General features: G+C 36.7%; 1 protein-coding gene across 3 annotated transcripts in view; it reads left to right on the top strand.

The window, feature by feature from the left end:
• Positions 1-15,046, top strand: part of LOC129216274 (LIM and calponin homology domains-containing protein 1-like) — a gene marked incomplete at its 5' end in the record, with an annotated part of 40,656 nt that extends 25,610 nt beyond the window's left edge. For all 3 annotated transcript variants that reach the window (XM_054850481.1, XM_054850480.1, XM_054850479.1), the window contains 4 exon segments: positions 1,285-1,376; positions 2,802-3,147; positions 8,151-8,315; positions 12,950-15,046. In XM_054850481.1, the coding sequence (XP_054706456.1) occupies positions 1,285-1,376; positions 2,802-3,147; positions 8,151-8,315; positions 12,950-12,975 (629 nt within the window).
• Between the last annotated feature and the right edge of the window lie 3,732 nt (positions 15,047-18,778).

The following is an 18,778-nucleotide window of genomic DNA, read 5'->3' as shown; positions in this document are numbered from 1 at the left end:
AGTGCAAAGTCATTTTATTTCACTCGCTCTTTGGTCATGGTTTGAATTGAGTGTGATTCGCTTTTGTAGTACATAATATCTTGGCAAAAATTTACATCTAGTGTGTGATGGTTTGAGCTACTGTTTGAAGGACCCGACGTAGTGGCAGATATTCCCCGAAACCCTTAAGCTCCCGCCCTACCCCATTCAACCTTATAACCCCACTAATTACCCCAGAGAAGGGAATGTGACCTTCACTAGTCAGAGTGGCCATGGAGCTAGGAGTGACCGGTGCAGAAATAGTCATTGGGTAAGATTGATGTTGTGTTTCTCATCCCCCCCCCCCCACTTGCATCAGGGCTCCAACTTCTCCCTCCTCTTTGATGTGCTTTTTCCAACTGTGTCATGTTTAACCAAACCGTGCAACAGAGATGTAGTTAAAAGTTGGCAGATAAAAATTGGGTGACTCTCTTGACGTTGAAAGTCTTTGGGTAATAGATGTTTTACAACTGGCATTTATTCAAAGTTAGTTTTGGTAAAGAGATTTTGTTAGTTTTAAATGATCTTGGAAAAGTATTATCACAACAAGCTAGCCTGTAGTTTTTTTTTTTTTTTTTTTCAGTGAAAGGAACATTATCTGTGTAATTAATTTAGGTTTAAGCACATAGATGGAGATATACATATATAAAAGCATATATATGTGTGTCAGTGTGTGGGTTTTCTTTTGATTTTTTTTTTTTTTTTTTTGAATTAATATCAGTTGGAGGCAATTGCATCTGCCAGAATTCCCAAAATGTGCTTGGGTAATTGAACTTTTGTATTCATGCTCAGTGCAACAATTATTTTTTCTAGTAGTTATATGTTTAAGAATTTGGTATTTTAAGTAGGACTTATACATTGTGTACATTTTATTTTATTCCTCTTTAAAATTTATTTTATAATTGAACAAAAAAATAATTCAAAATAATCTGGCCCATTTAAAAATATAATAGTTTGGCTTTAGAAATAAAGTACAATTACTTATTAAGAACGTAATGATTGATATTGTTCAAAATTTAAAGTGAAATGACTTTTTAGCGTTTAAAGAGAATATTAGATAGCGGGCTATAACCATGCTACTTTATTTGAGAAAAACAACATGAATGCTTTTAGCCAAATGAGTTGCAATGAAAATTTTCATTGTGAGTAAAATTTTAGAGTTTGAATTTTCCTTTCTTCAATGTCATCAACCAGATTTTAAAAGCGATATTATTAAGTGCATTAGTTTTGGCCTCTTTACTTATTGGGCATTATTTGCTATTTCAGGAGATGCAGACTGTCTTCTCATGAACGGACCCATGAGGCCTGTCTCGTCTCGCATAAAATCACCACAGAATGACGCCTGGGGACAGCAAAAGGTTTGTACATTGTATTGAATTGAATTCAATCTTTTGCTTAATGTTAACAAAAAATACAAACTCAAAAAATTGAATGAAAACAATGATAACCAAGTGTGCAGAAATGACTAATGTTATACAAACACGAAGATTTCGAAAGGGATACAAATCCCGAAGGCTCAAAACAACAACCTTTCTGATTTTAAAAATTTTTTAGATTTTGGCATAAAAATATTGAAAGTTGTGGTATCATGGGATACTTGGCAAGTTTTTCCAAATTTTACCGTGCTCACATCAAATCTTTCTTTTTAATCTGCTTTACTTTGGTAGCTAAAAGAGCCAAAAATAATTACCAGTGCATTGTGATTTGTGGATGTTGCTTTTCTTTATCATGTGTTCTACGATATGCAGATCAATGCAATAGAAAAACAGCATGTTTATACTAAAAGTAGCTTTGTGTTTTTGCTCAGTATGTTTTGTATTGTATGCTAATTGAAGACAAAAAGATGTATCATAAATTAAAATTGGGTGCTGAAAGATTGCTACATAATTGCTGCAGCAAAACGCTGCAGCAATTATGTAGCTAATTTATTACATGTGATGCAAAGCATCGAATAGACATGCTGTGCTTTCAACTAGAAATAGCCGATTGTTAACAATTTTGAACAATCAGTTTTTGCAGCAATTTAATGCATCTTTTTCCCACCGAAGCCAGTGCAACTGTGCTTAACCCACGAGTCGCGCGGTTTCTGAAATACTTGTTCCAAGCCTTCGAGCCATTACAATCTGCCCCCTATCAAAGTCGCTTAGATCTGCAGCCTTTCCCATCACACACAGAAGTAAGTGAAAGAATGATTCTTCAGAATCTACAGCAGCAATTAAATACCACTTCTACCTAATCATGTGCCTTCCACGTCATCCAGGCGAGTTCATTGCAAAACGTAGGGGTGGTCATAATGTTTTGGCTCTTCAGTGTATAACTTACATATAAGTACTCTTGCTACTGCCATCTATCGAAGGTTGAAGGTATTAGAAATTAATAGCAGAGTTAGGTAATCGGTTGTTTTCTAAATTCAAATTTTGGAATTAACCAATTAACGATGGGATTTGAATTGTTAGAACCCACCTCCATAGCAACGTTATCCTTGTATTGCCGCCGGGTAGTATTGAAGGTGTACCAGCTGAGGATCACTTTTTGAGACAAATGTGATAGGCATTTAGCATTTAGGAGGCATTGCCAGTAGCTTACCGGTCGATTTATCCCATAACAAATAATGACGTCAGCTCCAATGCTTTAGCATGAGCTGACATCATTAGCTGTCAAGTGATCGACCAACCGGTCGAGCTCGTTGATCGCAAGCATTGTATCATTTGCCATTTAAGCGTTGTCTCATGAAATCTGAATGTGCAGATCCGACTGACCCGCGTGCCATGTCTCTCCCCCAGGTCCCTTCCGTGAGGAAGCAGAACCCGGACGCTTTGACTGAAATCAGGTACAACCAGAACCACTGGCTCATCCAGGAGGCGGAGATGCGGCGCATCGCAGAGCAGAGGGAGCGCCTGCGTGCCGCCGCCCTTCAGTCCGACCCTCGGACCCATCTCGCGGAAGATGACGTCTGCAGTGCCCGCGGGGTCCAGAAGTACCCCCCGGCGGTGAGCTCGGACAAGCCCCTGGTCTTCTCCCGGAGGAACGTGCTGCCCCCCACGCCGCCCGCCAAGCCCTCCCGGCAGCAGGAGCATGTGCTGTCCGTCAGCGGGAGGAAGAGGTGCTCGCACTGCGGAGAGGAGCTAGGTGAGTACCTTTGCTCGGCCCTATTCGCTTCACTCACTGTGTGAAGCCGTTCACTCCGTGCATGGCCCAAACTGGATGGCACTGACACTTAATGGGCCTTGACAATTTACAGGGATGAGATTTTTCCGGCTTTTTCTGTTGGCTTTTAAAATCATTCCTCCTTTTTTTTTTTCCTCTTTCAGGCCTTATTTTTCTCAAAAATCGGGAAGAAATTACGATTTTTTAAAATTTTCGTTCCTTGATTTCTTATTCCTTCTATTTTTTCTTCTCGAATCTTCATCCTCCGTGATAGCTGCCAGAAACGTATGTTTTGGAATTTTGCCAACGACGTCAAACATGCGCTGCACCGAAAGTTGCATGCATTGTTTGAGATTTCAATCTTTTTGCATCCTGCAAGTATTTCAATTATTTTTAATGTTGGGCGGTTTTTTACTATATTCCACCTTATATCTACTTATTTTAATCATCATTTCAATAATATTTTTATTTCTTTACTTTATTTTAGAAAAAATGCAAAAGTCAATCAAAAAATATGGCTTAGCACCCACAGTCTCGAATTTTATTGAAACTTTACTTTTTTTTTGTGTATTTAAGAAAGTATAAAAAAATATTAATATTGAATCTCAAATGGTTTAGGCCTTACAGCCTGTTAAAAGTTTTGAAATTTCATGATTAAATGAGGCAGCTGCAAGTTCTTTTGATTCTGAAATCGTATATTAGGAAGTTTTAAGAAACAAATTTTGGGTTCCAATGCAAGGAAAAAGATAACATAAAGATAAATTATTACTTAAATACGTATTACCTTCAAAACTGGTAAATTAGCCTTTTTTTGTTGAATTTTTGAATATTATGGCTTCCAGGTCAGGGGTCGATCCAGCGCCAAATTGGGGCCGCTTTGCGGCCCCTTCACAAAATTCCGCATGGCAAAAGCGGCCCCATTCACAAAATTCCGCGCCACAGAAGCAGCCCCATTCACAAAATTCCCCATCGCAAAAGCGACCCCATTCACAAAATTCCGCGTCGTAAAAGCAGCCCCTTCACAAAAATTTATAAAAAGGCAGCCTTTTCACAATATTTTTTAACCGCAAATGTGTACGCATCTACACGGGAGCCTCTTCCACCTTCCCCCATCTTATCTTTTTGCTTGCTGCGTGAGGTGTTTTTGCTTGAAACCGTCAGAGGGGGGACAGGAGAGGGACACTTGTGATTGGTAGCTGGTTTTCAGGAAAATCTTAAATTTTACTTTGATTATGCAATATATATTTAGTATTAATTTGTGTTGAGTTTCAAAATCCAATTCTAAAATAACTTTACTTAAAATAAAATTATTTTACATGCTGTTTTTATATTTTTATTTGTTTTGAAGATCTTGATTTCCTTACATCGGCCATGGTAAACGAGTTTTTCGCATTTTTGATGTTTACTGTACCTTGTTAAGAGGCAAACAAATAAAATTTCTTATATATTTATTAACATCATTAAATAGGGAAGTTGCAACCTATTAAATGTTCATATTTTGGCTATTGGATATTGTTAATTGACCCTCAAAACTAAAAAATTCACCATCGCCGAATTTTAAAACACCGTGATTGATTTTTAATGAATTTTTAAAAATCCACGCGCAAAAGTGCGCTCTTCTGAAACGTCACGAGCTTACGTCACAGGGGACTAATGGGCAGCCTTCCGCCGAAGATCCCTTGTTTTCGCTAGGGACATTTTGAGCGCGCTGATATTTTTATTTTTTAGAAATTCAATAATCCTTTTGAACACACTATGGAGGCCGGATTCGTTAAAGCACAATCTAAATAATCTTCCTCAAGTAACACCAATGAGATATTCGAATATTTCCGAGAGGATGAGAGGTTTAATGTTCCAGAAACGGGAGGAGTTAAATGCGAGGAGATAAGCCTTTTACGTTTCGTCTTCGAAGTCGAATGCGTGACCTTCGCTTCTCCCTTATCGGAAGAGGGGATGACGTCACTTCCTATGCCATTTGACCTCACAAGAGCTTCAACTTTAAAAATTAATTTCAAAAAAACTACTTATCGTATCGCAAAAATTTTTTCACCTATGATGTTCATACATGTTACTCTATCATATAAAAATAAAATTGAAAAATCGAAAACTTCCCTATTGCAAAGTTTTAAACGAAATACCTACTCTGTAAGAACGTCAAAAGTCAAAAAATTAAACGCTGAATGCTGATGCAGTATTATTTTGGGTTTTAATTACTTTTAAGTTTTTCAAACACATACATGGAATCTTGAATGAGTATTTCACTTCTGTGTTAAGAAATATGTGATATCTTTGAGTCTGTTCATATTGTATTTATTAGGAGTTATCATTACGTTCAGCAGCATGTGCAATTTTCATTGCTCTTAAAGTATTTAAGAGGGGCAAACAGGAAATCTGTTGTGAGACTTTCACCTTAAGAAAGTGTGCCTTGCATATGTATATTTGTAAAAAAAGCAATAAATGTAATGTATGTGTCAAATTACAAATAAAATGTTAAGGGTCTTACTTCCCCCCTCCCCCAGCGCATTTTCTCTTGACAGCTTTCAGGTATTCTTCAAGAACTTGCAATCACCCCTGAAACCTGTCTAGGGCTTTTCTATAACGATACGACAGCTAAAAATGCTTTAATATAATCTTTTCCAAGAAAAAAATCACGAGAAGGTCTTTTTTACAAAAATAAAGAAAATTCACAAAAATATTTTGCTTTTTCACAAAAATAACGAAATTTCACAAAAATATTTTTCCTTTTCACAAAATGGGGACCCAAAAAATAAAACCTGGATCGACCCCTGCAGGTTCTATTTTGATGCGGGTTTGGATATCATCCCTTTTACGAAATTTTTTTGGATTTCCTTCTTTTTGCTTTCTGACCACTCTCATCCCTGAATTTGTGACTTTTCTGTGTTAAACCGATGCAGCTCATGCATCCACCAATCAATGTTAAGGTTTCAAAGCTTGTTTTTTTTTGATTGGACGTCGTTCATTTTGACCGCAAGAGGCGCTGAACGAAACCCCTGCATCCACCAATCAATGGAAAGAGGGTATCCCTGTAGCACCCTCTTTTTTACCATGAGTTTCAGCCACTGTCACGGCCTATAAGAATTAAGTGGGGCCATGCTCGGTAACAGAAAAGGTGTTCCTTTCACTCGGATAGTCCGCGAAAGAGATTTCTGCAGGTGAAGGTCGAGTGAATGGATGTGCAGGAAGTTAATGGGACCGAAAGATTAGGAGTCAATGAAAATTTATTTGCTTGGTTTTTAAAAAATTGTCTTAGGGCCACTCCATGGGAAGCAGTCTTTTATCCCACAGGTGACAACTCCTTTAATTCATTAAAATATAGTTCATTAAACAAATGAACAAAATTTTGTTGCTTAAGGTGTGTAAGGACCTTTAAGCTTCAAAAGTTTTGATTTTCTGGAAAAAATATATGTTATACATGGTCTAATTCTGAACAAATAGATACTGTATTTATTACCGTCCGCAAAAAAATGTTTCAAGTCATCGTAAAAAACCTTAAATAGGTCCCTAGTGAAGATGACTATTGACCACAGCTGTTTAAAACTCTTTTCCTCAGAAGTCTGTTTTTCCCACATGATATCTCATAAAGCTTTTTTATGTATATTAATAAAGCTTTTTATGGTTGTGTTCGACGAAACTCACCGGTAAGTAACTGGTTACTAACCGAATCGTTCTATGATCAACCGGTTACCACGACGGTTACCATTCTAAGCAGTTGATTGGTTGATTGGAGCACGTGATCATTAGTTGTCACGTGATTAACTAACCGGTCGCTCTCAATCGAGTTCGTCGAACGCAACTTATGTGTGTCTGCCAGGTTTCTCTTTATCATTTGAACCTAATTTACTTTAAAATATTTTTTTTAACATATTTTCTCACAAAATTTTGGTGAATTTTGATGTTTATTTTTAAAAAAAAAAAGATTTTTTTTGTTTTAAATTAAAATTTAGGTTGTCAGGGAAGTTTATGACACTTCTTTAAAATTAAAGTTAGAATTATGCATGCATTTTGCAGTAAAAGAGAGTCTACACTCAAGGGCGACTGTTGGGGATTGTAAGTGCGAGGGCTAGTAATCCTGATTATCTGTGGAACAGGGTAGTGTGAGAACCACGGATAATTTGAAATATAGGTAAAAAATATTGCTTAGTGCATACAATAGCTAAAAAATGTTGATAACACTCACACATCAAGGACGGATACTTGGGAATAGCGGTAGGGGCGATCCTTGAGTTGAAGTACAAGAACTTTCTTCTTACAATATTAAAGTTCCAACAACGGAATTTTGCATCATCTACGATGATGTAAGGAGAAAGGGAGCTCTTCCCGAAATTTGAGTCTTGGAAACAAAATCGTAGTCCATCTACTCTATACTCTAGTCTAGAGATATAGGGACTGGAACTTTCTACAGGATTTTTTTCAAAATTGAAGTTACAAAATCTCAGTTTTAGGTGATCAACGATGATATTAGAGGTAGATTCAAGGGCTCTCAATGAAGAATTTTCAAAAGAAACACAACTGTAGGGTACCTTTGATTACGTAAGTTGGGGTTTAGCACACTCCTCTGAAAGTTTTTAGAAACTGAAGTTCCAAAGAGTAAAGAGTAAAAAATAATCGCCCCCCTCCTTGAAAATTTTCCGGATTCGTCCTTATCACACATACTTTTAAATTATAACTAAAGACATTGCTACGTTGTATCAACTAACATTGAATATAAAAAAAATCTAAAAGTGAACAACAACACAATCTCAAGTTTAAATAAATAAAAGATGATAATGAAAAGAGCCGCAAAAAATTTGACCGCCGATCATCGAGAGTTTTGCTGTATTTGAAAATGTTCATTTTTTTCCACAATTTCCCATACTAATATCAAAGTCATGCATTTATCGGCATTTGGTACTTGCCGAGCTCAGCTGCAGATTGAACGCGACATTCATTTCTGAAGATGAAAATGATGACGACTACTCTTGCAGGCAGGGGTGCGGCCATGATCATCGAGTCCCTGCAGCTGTACTACCACATCCAGTGCTTCCAGTGCTGCGTGTGCCAGGCGCAGCTGGGCAACGGCTCCTGCGGCACCGATGTCAGAGTGCGCAACAACAAGCTGCACTGCCACAACTGCTACAGCAACGACGAGGGTGAGCTCCCACGCTTTTCTTTTTTCTTCTTCTTCGGCGATCACGGTAGCTGGTCGACTTTCTGGTCCCTTTTCCGACTCGGACCGGGGGCCACCGCCGCTCCTCCGGTCCCAAGCACTGTGTTAGCCTAACCACGCAGTCTTAACTCTTGTAACCATAGACTAATAATAAGAATAGACCAAGCTATGGCAACCCTTTTGCTGCTCATAAACCAAACCATGTGACTGGTGGATATCCTAGCAACAGCGGGCGTTGATCGTAGCAGACGATCAACGCCCGCGAGAAATAAAATAAATAGAATTGATGGAACGCGGAAGAATGATCTTTTATGGAGTCCAATTTGTAAATTTGTTATTCTAAGTTGTTAATATTTTGCTAATGTAGTGAGTTTTTCGTTTAGATAGTATTGTGCATTTTCTTTAGTCAATTAAAGATGCAAGCTCCCAAAAAGAATCAGCAAATGGTAAGATTTTTACCTACAATATCAATTTAAGATGCCGATTAGTACATTTTTGTGTTAACGCAAAATGTTTATGCCATTACGTTCACGCCAACGCTGACGTAGCAGTTCCAAATGAAATAAAAGTTACTGAAAACTGTGATCAAAAACTGATTACTAATATCAAAATAATGCATAACTAAAAGAAAAACAGTTCAATCTCTGCACCTGTAAAAAAAATTATAATGAAAACACATTACATCTTAAAATACATGTCGAGTGCCAAACTATAGATAATGTTGCCATCTAGCAACCATGCTGCCAAAGTTTTTGCCAAGCCTCCCACCAGTCACATGATGTATCCATGAACCAATTTTTTCATCAGCAAGTCTGGGAAAGCTCGGTCTACTCTTATTATTAGTCTATGCTTATAACTCTAAAAAATAGAGTCAACTCCAATAGCAGATGCCTTCGTGTCATGTCTGAAAATTTCTCCGAAGATTGAAGGAACAGAAGTCACTTAAAACTAACTTCAATTGATTGAACTATATAATAAACATCAGCTGCAAATAGTAAAATAATCATAACATGTTTCAACAGCATTCAACTAACTATCAAGTTTCCTTAACATGTTTCAAAAAGATTTAATCCCCTAACACTCATGACCAAAAAAATAACAGCCATTTCCTATGCTGTGTTTGGGACGCCGTTTCAATAAGCGAGCGATCCTCAAAAGAACGATGATCCTCGGCCGAAGGGATGAGAAACGTGAGTAGAAGTGACTTCCCTCTCAATTCCTTCTGCTTATGTAATACACTGCGTGTTGCAGCATGTCATGCCGAAAATGCGTACCTGAAGCCTCTGGAACATTCCATCTGCCCCGAATCATCAGGAGACAGGGTTGGCTTTCTGCCGGCAGAAACGAGTTTTTGCCGTGCCAATGGCAGAAACTGGTTATAACCGGTAGAAACCGGCAGAAACTTAAAAGTGTCTTTAACTCAAGTAATTAATAAATGTTATTTGTTAAGTAAACTAAAAAATTAAACATCATTTCATCTTTTTAAAAAATAAAATCCAATGCTAGTACCCTTTATTTAGTTCAGAAAGGGAACTTTTCAATTGCAGAGGCTTGTAGTATTTGGATTAATTTAACAAAGGATAAAAAATCATACGGGGCGGGGTGCTTAGGAAAGAGGAGTGACATACAGAATTAAACAGGCATTACGGATTGTAATTTGCTCACTTATACATACTTCCTCTAAATTGTTTGGCATTGAAATTATCATGTCATGTTCTTCAAGAAGAAAGTGACAGAATTTTACTTGCTTAGAATCTCCTAATATCACAGCTTTGCAAAACAAACTGTCCCCATTTCTCAAAACTTATTTTTCTAGTCAAATTTTTACAACCCCAGTTACTACATGGTGGAGCAGTTATGCAATAGATGAAAGTTTCACGAACATTGCTTGCTCCTTGATGTCCATTGTCTGCTAGCTCTTTTGTTTAAAGAATATTCTAAAATTCCTCATCTGTGCGTAGTAAATTGAGAACCTGTTTAGATTTTTGAAACCACCTTTTCTAAGAGTCAATTGCAGGTTCCAAACAATGTAACATTTGATTTTGAATTTTGATAATTTTGTAATAAAGTTACAGTACTTTGGTTAATTATTTTTTCCATGCATTTTCAGTTGTATGTCAAGAATTAATCTTTCATTTTGTGAGTTTTTGCCAGTTTTTGCCGCAAATGCGGCAGAAAGTGGTTTTTGCCATGCCGGTTTTAACCGGTTTCTACCAGTGGTTTCAACTGCCTCGGCAGAAACTTGCCAACCCTGTCAGGAGATGACCTCATCCATCCGCTCATGCACTGACTTCACATCCTTTGAATCATTCATTCTCCAATGTTTACACATCGTAGCTTTCTGATCCACTGTTCATAACAAGCTGTTGGCATAATTAAAATTTAAGTTTAGATATCCAATATTCTGTTTAAGAGCATTAAACTAAGCCAACATTAAATGGCTGTGAAATGTCAAGTTGGAGACAAGCAAAAAGCATATTTCAGAAAAATTCATTTATTTAAACATGACTAGAAAAATATAACAAACATTCCCGTTAATATGACCCCCGAAATATCGCAGCAAAGAAGTTTCATAGAGTAAAGGATAAAAAAGTCACCAGTCTGCAGATGATATCACAAGTGAGTCCCGAGTCGATAATCCTAGGTACACACCAAGTTGATCGGATTAAACTCCAGGAACACAACACTTATTTTGACAGGCAATCCACACGAGAAGACTCGGTGAGCTATCCAATAGAACATATGGAACTCCTTTCCTCGGCAATGACAATTTGCCGGACACAAAATAAGCACTTCTTCACCTAGTCTCATTTCATTACTAGGACTTTCAATCCAAAACTTGGAAACAGTGATTAAAACATCACACATATGACAAGCCACAAACTCCGGCTAGCATAGCAGGGGGGAAAAAAACCCACATGTGAGCTGAGCTAGGCCTCACACACAACCAAAACAACCCGGGATCGACTTAGGAAAGTTTTTTGATGGGTCCTTCATTTTGGTTTGAACTCCTTCTTTCTTAGTTCAAGACTACATAGTCCTCCTCTGTGACAGCAGCTTGAAATACTTCGGTCGACAACGTAACTTCGTCGCAAGGGCGATTTTAATGTATTAATTTCGTATATTGATTTTTTCATAAAGATGTGATTTACAAATTGATCATAGAAGTTATAAAAGATGAAGGTGAAAATATTATTAGATGACTAAGACATTTCATATATGAAGTAAACCATGCTTAAATGGTGCTTGGCTATTTTTTCAAGTTTTATGATCATTGCTTTTCCCTCCACCCACTCTCAGCTGCAAAAGTCAGTTTGTCTAATTATTATTTAAGTATTGAAAAATACATAAGCAGATGTACAAACCAATTGTTTAGCAAATCAAAGTTATGATATTGTAAAATGGGTCATCCACAAGGGATGTCATGCCTTGAGAGGGAGATGGGTTCTTGACATTGTGACAAGGGGAAGAAAGAGGGTGACTAAAAAGGAACATCACACAGTTATGACATGTGACAAGAAGAGGAGTAAGGTAAAGTATGACACTTTGACAAAGGGGAAGGGGGTCAAACATGCAGGGCTAGAAGTAGTCCTATATATCCTATATTTCCTATATTTTCAAAAAAAGCATCAAAATCGTCCTATATTTCCTATATTTTTCAAAAATGTCTTATATTCCCGTTGTATACCATATATCTTTTAAAAAGAACGGTAAATAAACTTTCTGACATCGGATTTTTCGCTAAAAGTACATGCCCAAACGAATTTCAAATTAAAAAACTCGACTGACTAAATTCTGCAACAGGCAACTTCTCTCATTGGCTACAGCAATGTGACGTCACTCTATAGTAGGTGGAGTTTCGCGAACCAATGCTGAAGTTGGTTTTAGAATTTTGCATTTGGGGGGGGGGAGGGGGCAACAACCGTTTGTTTTATTTTCCATCATGATTTTCGTTGGTATATTTTTGCATTCAGTGCATTTTCTGATCGGAATGTTCTAATTTTCTTTTTGCAATCTTTTCTTTTTGTGGAATTTTGGGATCGTGGAATGGTTAGTTCCTTATGATATTAAAACGTAGTTTGTTGTAATAAGTGGAATTATAATGGCGAAATCGCATCGCTTAACAACATTTCGTGTGGAGTTGTTGAACCAAGAGGGCATTAATTCTACAAATTTTGGTGCATGGTGCACTAAAGGAAAAGATGATTTTACCGCTTTTTGCCATTTTTGCCACTGTTCAGTGCCCATAAGCAATAGTGGATTTTCGCAATGGAGGCAGCATGCTAAAACATTCAAGCGTAAAGAAAACTCTGAAAAACGTCAGAAGGATCCTTCTCAAGCTCTGTTTGTTCTTAATACAAGTGGTAAAGGGTTCAGTTTAGATATAAAATCTAAGAGCAGTGGAAATCATGCTGTACAGCAGCACCTACCAGGACTACTAGTACCATCTCTTGCCCCAAGGCAGAGGAGAGGTTCACCTACCATTTGTACTGGTTTTCTCCAACTTTTTAATTTTGCCCCTTACATCCTTTTTTAACATTATTATTGGTATGAGTTTTGATATAAGTAACTTTATATTGTTTTGAAATGTTTTGTTTTTTGCCTCTTATCTTTCAGCTGGTTTGAAGTTCAGCCAAGTTTAGAGCCAATGCCGAATAAATTGTAAATATAACCAGAGAACAGACATCGAGCGAAAGAGGGCGTTCTCTTCCTTCCGGTTCCATCGATCTTCCAGCGATCAGTATTCAAAAACAGCTGCTGGGGCCATCGATGGCCAGGACAAGCCGCCATTTTGATGGCAGATGTGTCATCGACGCCATTCGAGTTCAGATTTTATTTTTGTTACTCCCATCCTCGTGGACAGGCAGCCTTCGGTTCGAAGCGAAGACTTGCTCAAAATGTTCTGCGGACCTCTCGAAGCATCTTTGATTGCCTGTAGCGTCGTGTTGGTTGTGAGAGTTTAACTCATTTAGGATATATGGGCAGTTTCAAAAAGATTCATCACTTGTTGCTCAAAACAACCTACAGATTGTGTTATTGCATGATCTTGATGAAGAATATGAACTCTACTTCTACAACATGCAGTAAAACTCAGAAACATTATTTGAATATTGTGCATGGACATTGTCAAAATTTAATTGCATGATATGGAAGTAGAGTCAATGTTCTTCAAAAATTTCATGCAGTGAAAAAAAATAATAATTTTTTTTAGTCTTTGTAGAGTGTTTTGCATAATTTGATTCATCTGTAACAGTAGAATTGCCGATGTTTGTCCTCCAAGCTCAAATTTATGAATGGCCAAACGCAAATAATTTTTAAATGATTTTGTTTTACAGTTTCTTGAGGCATCAGAATCTTAATATTGGTAAGGGGGAGGGGTGTTAAAAAGTATCCCACCACCCTGCAGGAATATTGGTAAGGGGGAGGGGCGTTAAAAAGTATCCCACCACCCTGCAGGAAACATCTCAAACTTTAAACCTACTCTAGAGATAATTAGTCCAAAAAGATTTATAATCTTCAGTGGGACATTTTTTGTTTTCAAATAACAAAATATTTCTTATTTTAAATTGATTGTGGAGTTAGTTTTATTATTATTTTTTAAATTATGTGTATGGGGCGAGGGGGGGGGGGAAGACCCAAAGCTAAATTTGCCCTGATTTTTTACGACTATCTCCAGTATAACGCAACCAGAAAAGAAACACTGTAGTTGATCCATTCACTAACAGAAAGTTGTTCATTTGGTAGATTTTTTAAATGGACATTTTTGATGCCCTCCCTTCCTTTAGTAAGTTGTGAGGGAGAGAGGGTAGCCCTCTCAAATCAACCAACACGACGCAACTCGAAATATTTATAAATCCTATGTTGCTGATCCTTTGTCAAAATGCATCTTGTGCTAAAGTACAGAAAATTCTAGAAAAATCATCGTCGTAGACAATTATTTCGAGTCTATCGCGACTTCTGAAAACAGCCATCATGTAGCATTGTACATATGTAAAACTATGTATGTTGTTAATAGATTTGTGTGAAGTCATTATAGTATTACTTGCCAATATTGTATATTGCTCTATTATATTAATTTTATCGCGCTAAATTTTCGCATGTAAAATGAATGCAAAGATGTTTATTTGTACTGTGATATATCAATTTCAACTATCAATGGGGCTTTTATAATTTTATATGCTCGCCAACTTTGTCGCCAAACACGGCTGAGTATGATACACTGAGCAAAATCTCTCTGGAAGTTGATCGTAACACCAAATTCTTCCCATATAACAGTATTGATGTGGATCGACAACATCTAAACGAGTTTGGTGACAGACTTGGCGAACATGCGAAAATCATCCCCCACAAACGTCATGTAAATTAAAGAAATAGGACTATTGTTCATTCTGTATATTATTAGTAAAATATGACTTGAAAAATGGGTGCCTTATAGTAATTTGATGAATTAAAGTCTATCTGAACAGCCAAACGTGAACGTGTGTGATGTGAAGTTCCTGTACCTTAGAAGTAATCTTGCTACCTGAAAAGATATATATTCAGACCTTTTTCATATAAAATTTATTCTTGTGTAAATAAAATCTATTTTGAATGTCATAAAACTGTATTTTTGCAACCAAAATCATGATATGAAAATTATTTTTATTGGTGCAATAATCCTGTGCCACCATTAAAAGCTACAGCTGAGACTATTGTTTTCAAATAAAATTTTATTTTAAAAAAAGTGTGATGTTTTGATGCAGAAACATGTTTTTTTTTTCTTCCTACACGTTACTCATTAGCTAATTTTTCATAATTACCGGTTTTATTCATTGCCCTACATAGGAGCGCCCTTCTTCATTTATAAATTGAACACAAAGGAGGCAGTGAAAAGCAAAGGGATGCAAGTGGACATTTTTAAGTTTTGAGTAAAACGGGCTTAAAGATTAGCTCTTTGGTAGGCTTTCATTGATTTTTTTTTTCTAATTCATTCTGTAAAGCAGCACCTACCAGGGCTACTAGTGCCATCTCTTGCCCCACGACAGTGGAGAGGTTCACCTACCATGGGTACTGGTCATCTCCGAATTTTCAATTTTGCCACTTACATCATTTTGCTGCTCACTGCCTCAAATGATCTTTTCACACAAATGGTATACTTATCACATCTGTTAAAGCTGTGCATTGCAGCCTGTTATAACTTCTATAATGGACACTATCATCCATGGATTGAAGGAGGGGGGTGCTACTGCCTCAAGCAGGGGCGGCAAATAGGGGGGTCAAGAGGGGGCGGTCGCACTCTCAAATCTTTCACTAAGAATAATAAAAAAAGGATAAATTCAATTTAGATAACTTAGAAAATCATTTGCCTGCTTTTCAGAACAGAAAAAACTGATGGAGAATAATGGTTTGCCTTAACTAAAGAAGTAATCTCTTCATATAGATTAAATATTTAAAAATTGTATAATCTATATTATGATGGTGCATCTTGTATGAGATGCCCGTACAGTGTTGAGACTGCGCCATTTTTACACTTAAACTCCATGTCATTTTACATAAATTTAATGCTCATATTGTAACTTAATGTTTAGCTAGTAAGTGTTCATTGTTTCCCTGTACTTGAAACACATTGCAACTCGATATATTATATGCTTTCATAGAAACTTTTTCCTAAGATATGCTCTTTTTGAAAAACTTCCCACATCAAAAGATACTTTCACATCAACAAATATATCTTCAGGCTCTTTATTTGACAATCTCTGAGAGACACAAATGGTATTCAAGAGTTAAACCTATAATAGCTCCCTGGAAGAATTACTGGAAAGCGACGTTCTCGATGATAGAAAACCTAATGTTAATCTAATATGTACGACTTTGTTTGAATTTTTGTTTACTTTATTTCCTGCGCAGCGTTTTCTGAACAATGCTACACTCTATCATAAAAATTTCAATAGCAATTATTGGATTGACAACTGACACTCTTTGTAATTTTCGCCCTCATGCATACTTGAACCAAGTGTAGAACTTTTTGACAGAACTTTTTATAACAGTTTTTACTGTATGCTAATGTAGAAGAAGTGACAAAACCCGCATGAAGTTGTAGTCAAATTATTGAATTAATATTTTGAATAAAATAATCAATTCAGTTTCTCAAGAAATTGAGGCAGGATTTGATGAGATACATTTCTCTTTGGTCTTTACTTCAATATTATGTAGGTTGGTTATAGAAAACGAAAAAGAAAATATTACACTTATAGCGTTAGCGCAGCCAAAAATTCCTTCTGGTTTTTTTTTTTTAAATCAAAAATACCTTCTGGGGGGGGGGGGGGGGGCGGGTGTTGTTTTTTGATGAAAAATACCTTTTGGAGTGGTTTTTTGATCAAAAATATCTTCTGGAGGATTTTTTTTTTTTGGTGAAAAATACGTTCTGAAGGGATCAAAACAGCCCTTTCATATGCATAACCTACTGCATTAGAATTTGCGTTTATGTTAAAACCAATGGCTCTGGGGGGGTTTTTTCACCCCCCCCCCCTCTCTGCGCCACTGCACTTACAAGAAAATTTTATAGCATGAGGGAAGAGTAATTGTTTTGTGAATTACGACTTTACCTTTTAATGACTCAAAATAAATACTAGCCCAATTTAAAAAGCTTTCTTGGTTATTTTAAAAAGGAATCTGAAGGAAGTGTGTTTTTTAACATAACTTTCTTGCTTCCATTGTTTTTGGTATTTCAATCTGGTCAGTCATTTTAAAGATGACTTTTGTGTCTCAGGAGGTTAGAGAATTACTTTCGAAGCGAAATGTGGTAAGCAAGACCTTCATCTTTAGCTGTACTGGAAATAAAGCAAAACACTGGATATTGAGTAAATATTACAAAATTTTCTGTTCTTCCTGACCACAAAAATAGCAGACTAAAGCTTTTCTAAAAAATAAAAACTAGTACCGAGATATTTTGTGAGATAATTTGTTACAAAATAAATTTGAAGATTTGGTCGCTAAAATTTTAATTGTTCTTAACAAGCCTAATTATTCTTAACATTAAAACCGTTTTATTATTCCTTCCTGTTAATCAATATTTATTTTATACCGTACTGAGGAAATTCATGTTTAAGAAACTCTACCCCCCAAACGAAATGCTGAAATGCCGCCCCTGGCCTCAAGATGTTGAACTTTTTGGTTTTCACCTCAATCACGGGCGTGCACAGAAATATTGGGACCCGTCACAAACGACTTTTCCAAACTCCCCTCCATATTGTTTACCCCTATATTTCACGCCTAGGTTTAAAAATATTGGACCCCCCTTTCAGAAGGCCAACAGGTCCCTTCTACGCCCCTGATCCCAATGGGGACATTTTATTGCATTTCCGATACTTTGCGACAGGCCCGGATCTATAAACTTTGGCCCCCCCTGCAACGAAAATTTGTAGGGCCTCTTCCCAGAGGCCAGCAGTTTATATTTGCAACGTTAATAAAATTTAGTGTTGGCTTTTTAAAAAATTTTCTCAATTTGTTGGTCCCCTTCAGGACGTAGAACCTCCCCCCTCCACACACACCCTGCGGGTACGCAAATCTGGGCCTGCTTTGCAATGAAATATAATTAAGGAAAAATGCTGTTCTTGAACCGAGAGCAGAAATTCACGAAAGATATTTTATAACTAATCACATCTCTGTTCATTTATTCAACCTTTGAATATCTCTGATATTTATCAGTCTCTACCGATATAATAAAATATTAATTTCAAGGTTTAGTTTTAAAAATAATATCCAACCCCACCATTGTACTTATCGAAAATTAAAGGAGAAAATAATGTATTATTTTAACCCATAAGTGGCGATATTACACCAAGCAGATCCTGCAAGATGTAATACTCTTGGGGTACTCACGCAGTGATGCAATATCACGTAGTATAAAGGCAAAGTTTCCTTTTGACCGGAGTTCTCAGGAAATTAAATCGTATTCTGTACTTAAAATTACAAAATGGTAAAAAAAATTTCATATTTCTGACAACTTTTATCCTGAAGGACGAGAAATGATTCAATCTTAAGTATAGTAGTAGGTCTAAGAGTAGGCTTTTTAATTCTTTGGATGAGTTTTAAAGTGTAAAATTTCAGTAACATCGCGTTTTAAAACAGCTTTTCAAAAAGTTCAAGAATACATTAATCGCCGTGTTTGCAAAAAAAAAAAAAAAAAAGCCATCACGTTTCAAATTGGATCTCTTTCCTAACCTTCCTTCAACTTTCTTTTCGGGTCAAAAATATATCTCTGATACAAATAGTTAGGAGAGTGTGGGGTAAAAAGGGCAAAAAAAAAAAATAATTTGAACTTTGACATCTGGAATTCATATTATGTTTTTGGCAATCACGAGTGTGTGTGTGTGTGTGTGTGTGTGTGTGTAGGCGTATGTGTTTGTGTCTGTGTGCAGGCAAGAGTATGTGGGTACGTGTATGTGTTTGTCTGTGTGCAGGTAT

This window comes from Uloborus diversus, chromosome 2 (assembly GCF_026930045.1).
Source record: "Uloborus diversus isolate 005 chromosome 2, Udiv.v.3.1, whole genome shotgun sequence".
In the NCBI taxonomy this organism is placed as follows: domain Eukaryota; kingdom Metazoa; phylum Arthropoda; class Arachnida; order Araneae; family Uloboridae; genus Uloborus; species Uloborus diversus.
The sequence above is the reverse complement of the archived record's forward strand: the minus strand, read 5'-3'. Positions and strand labels throughout refer to the sequence as shown.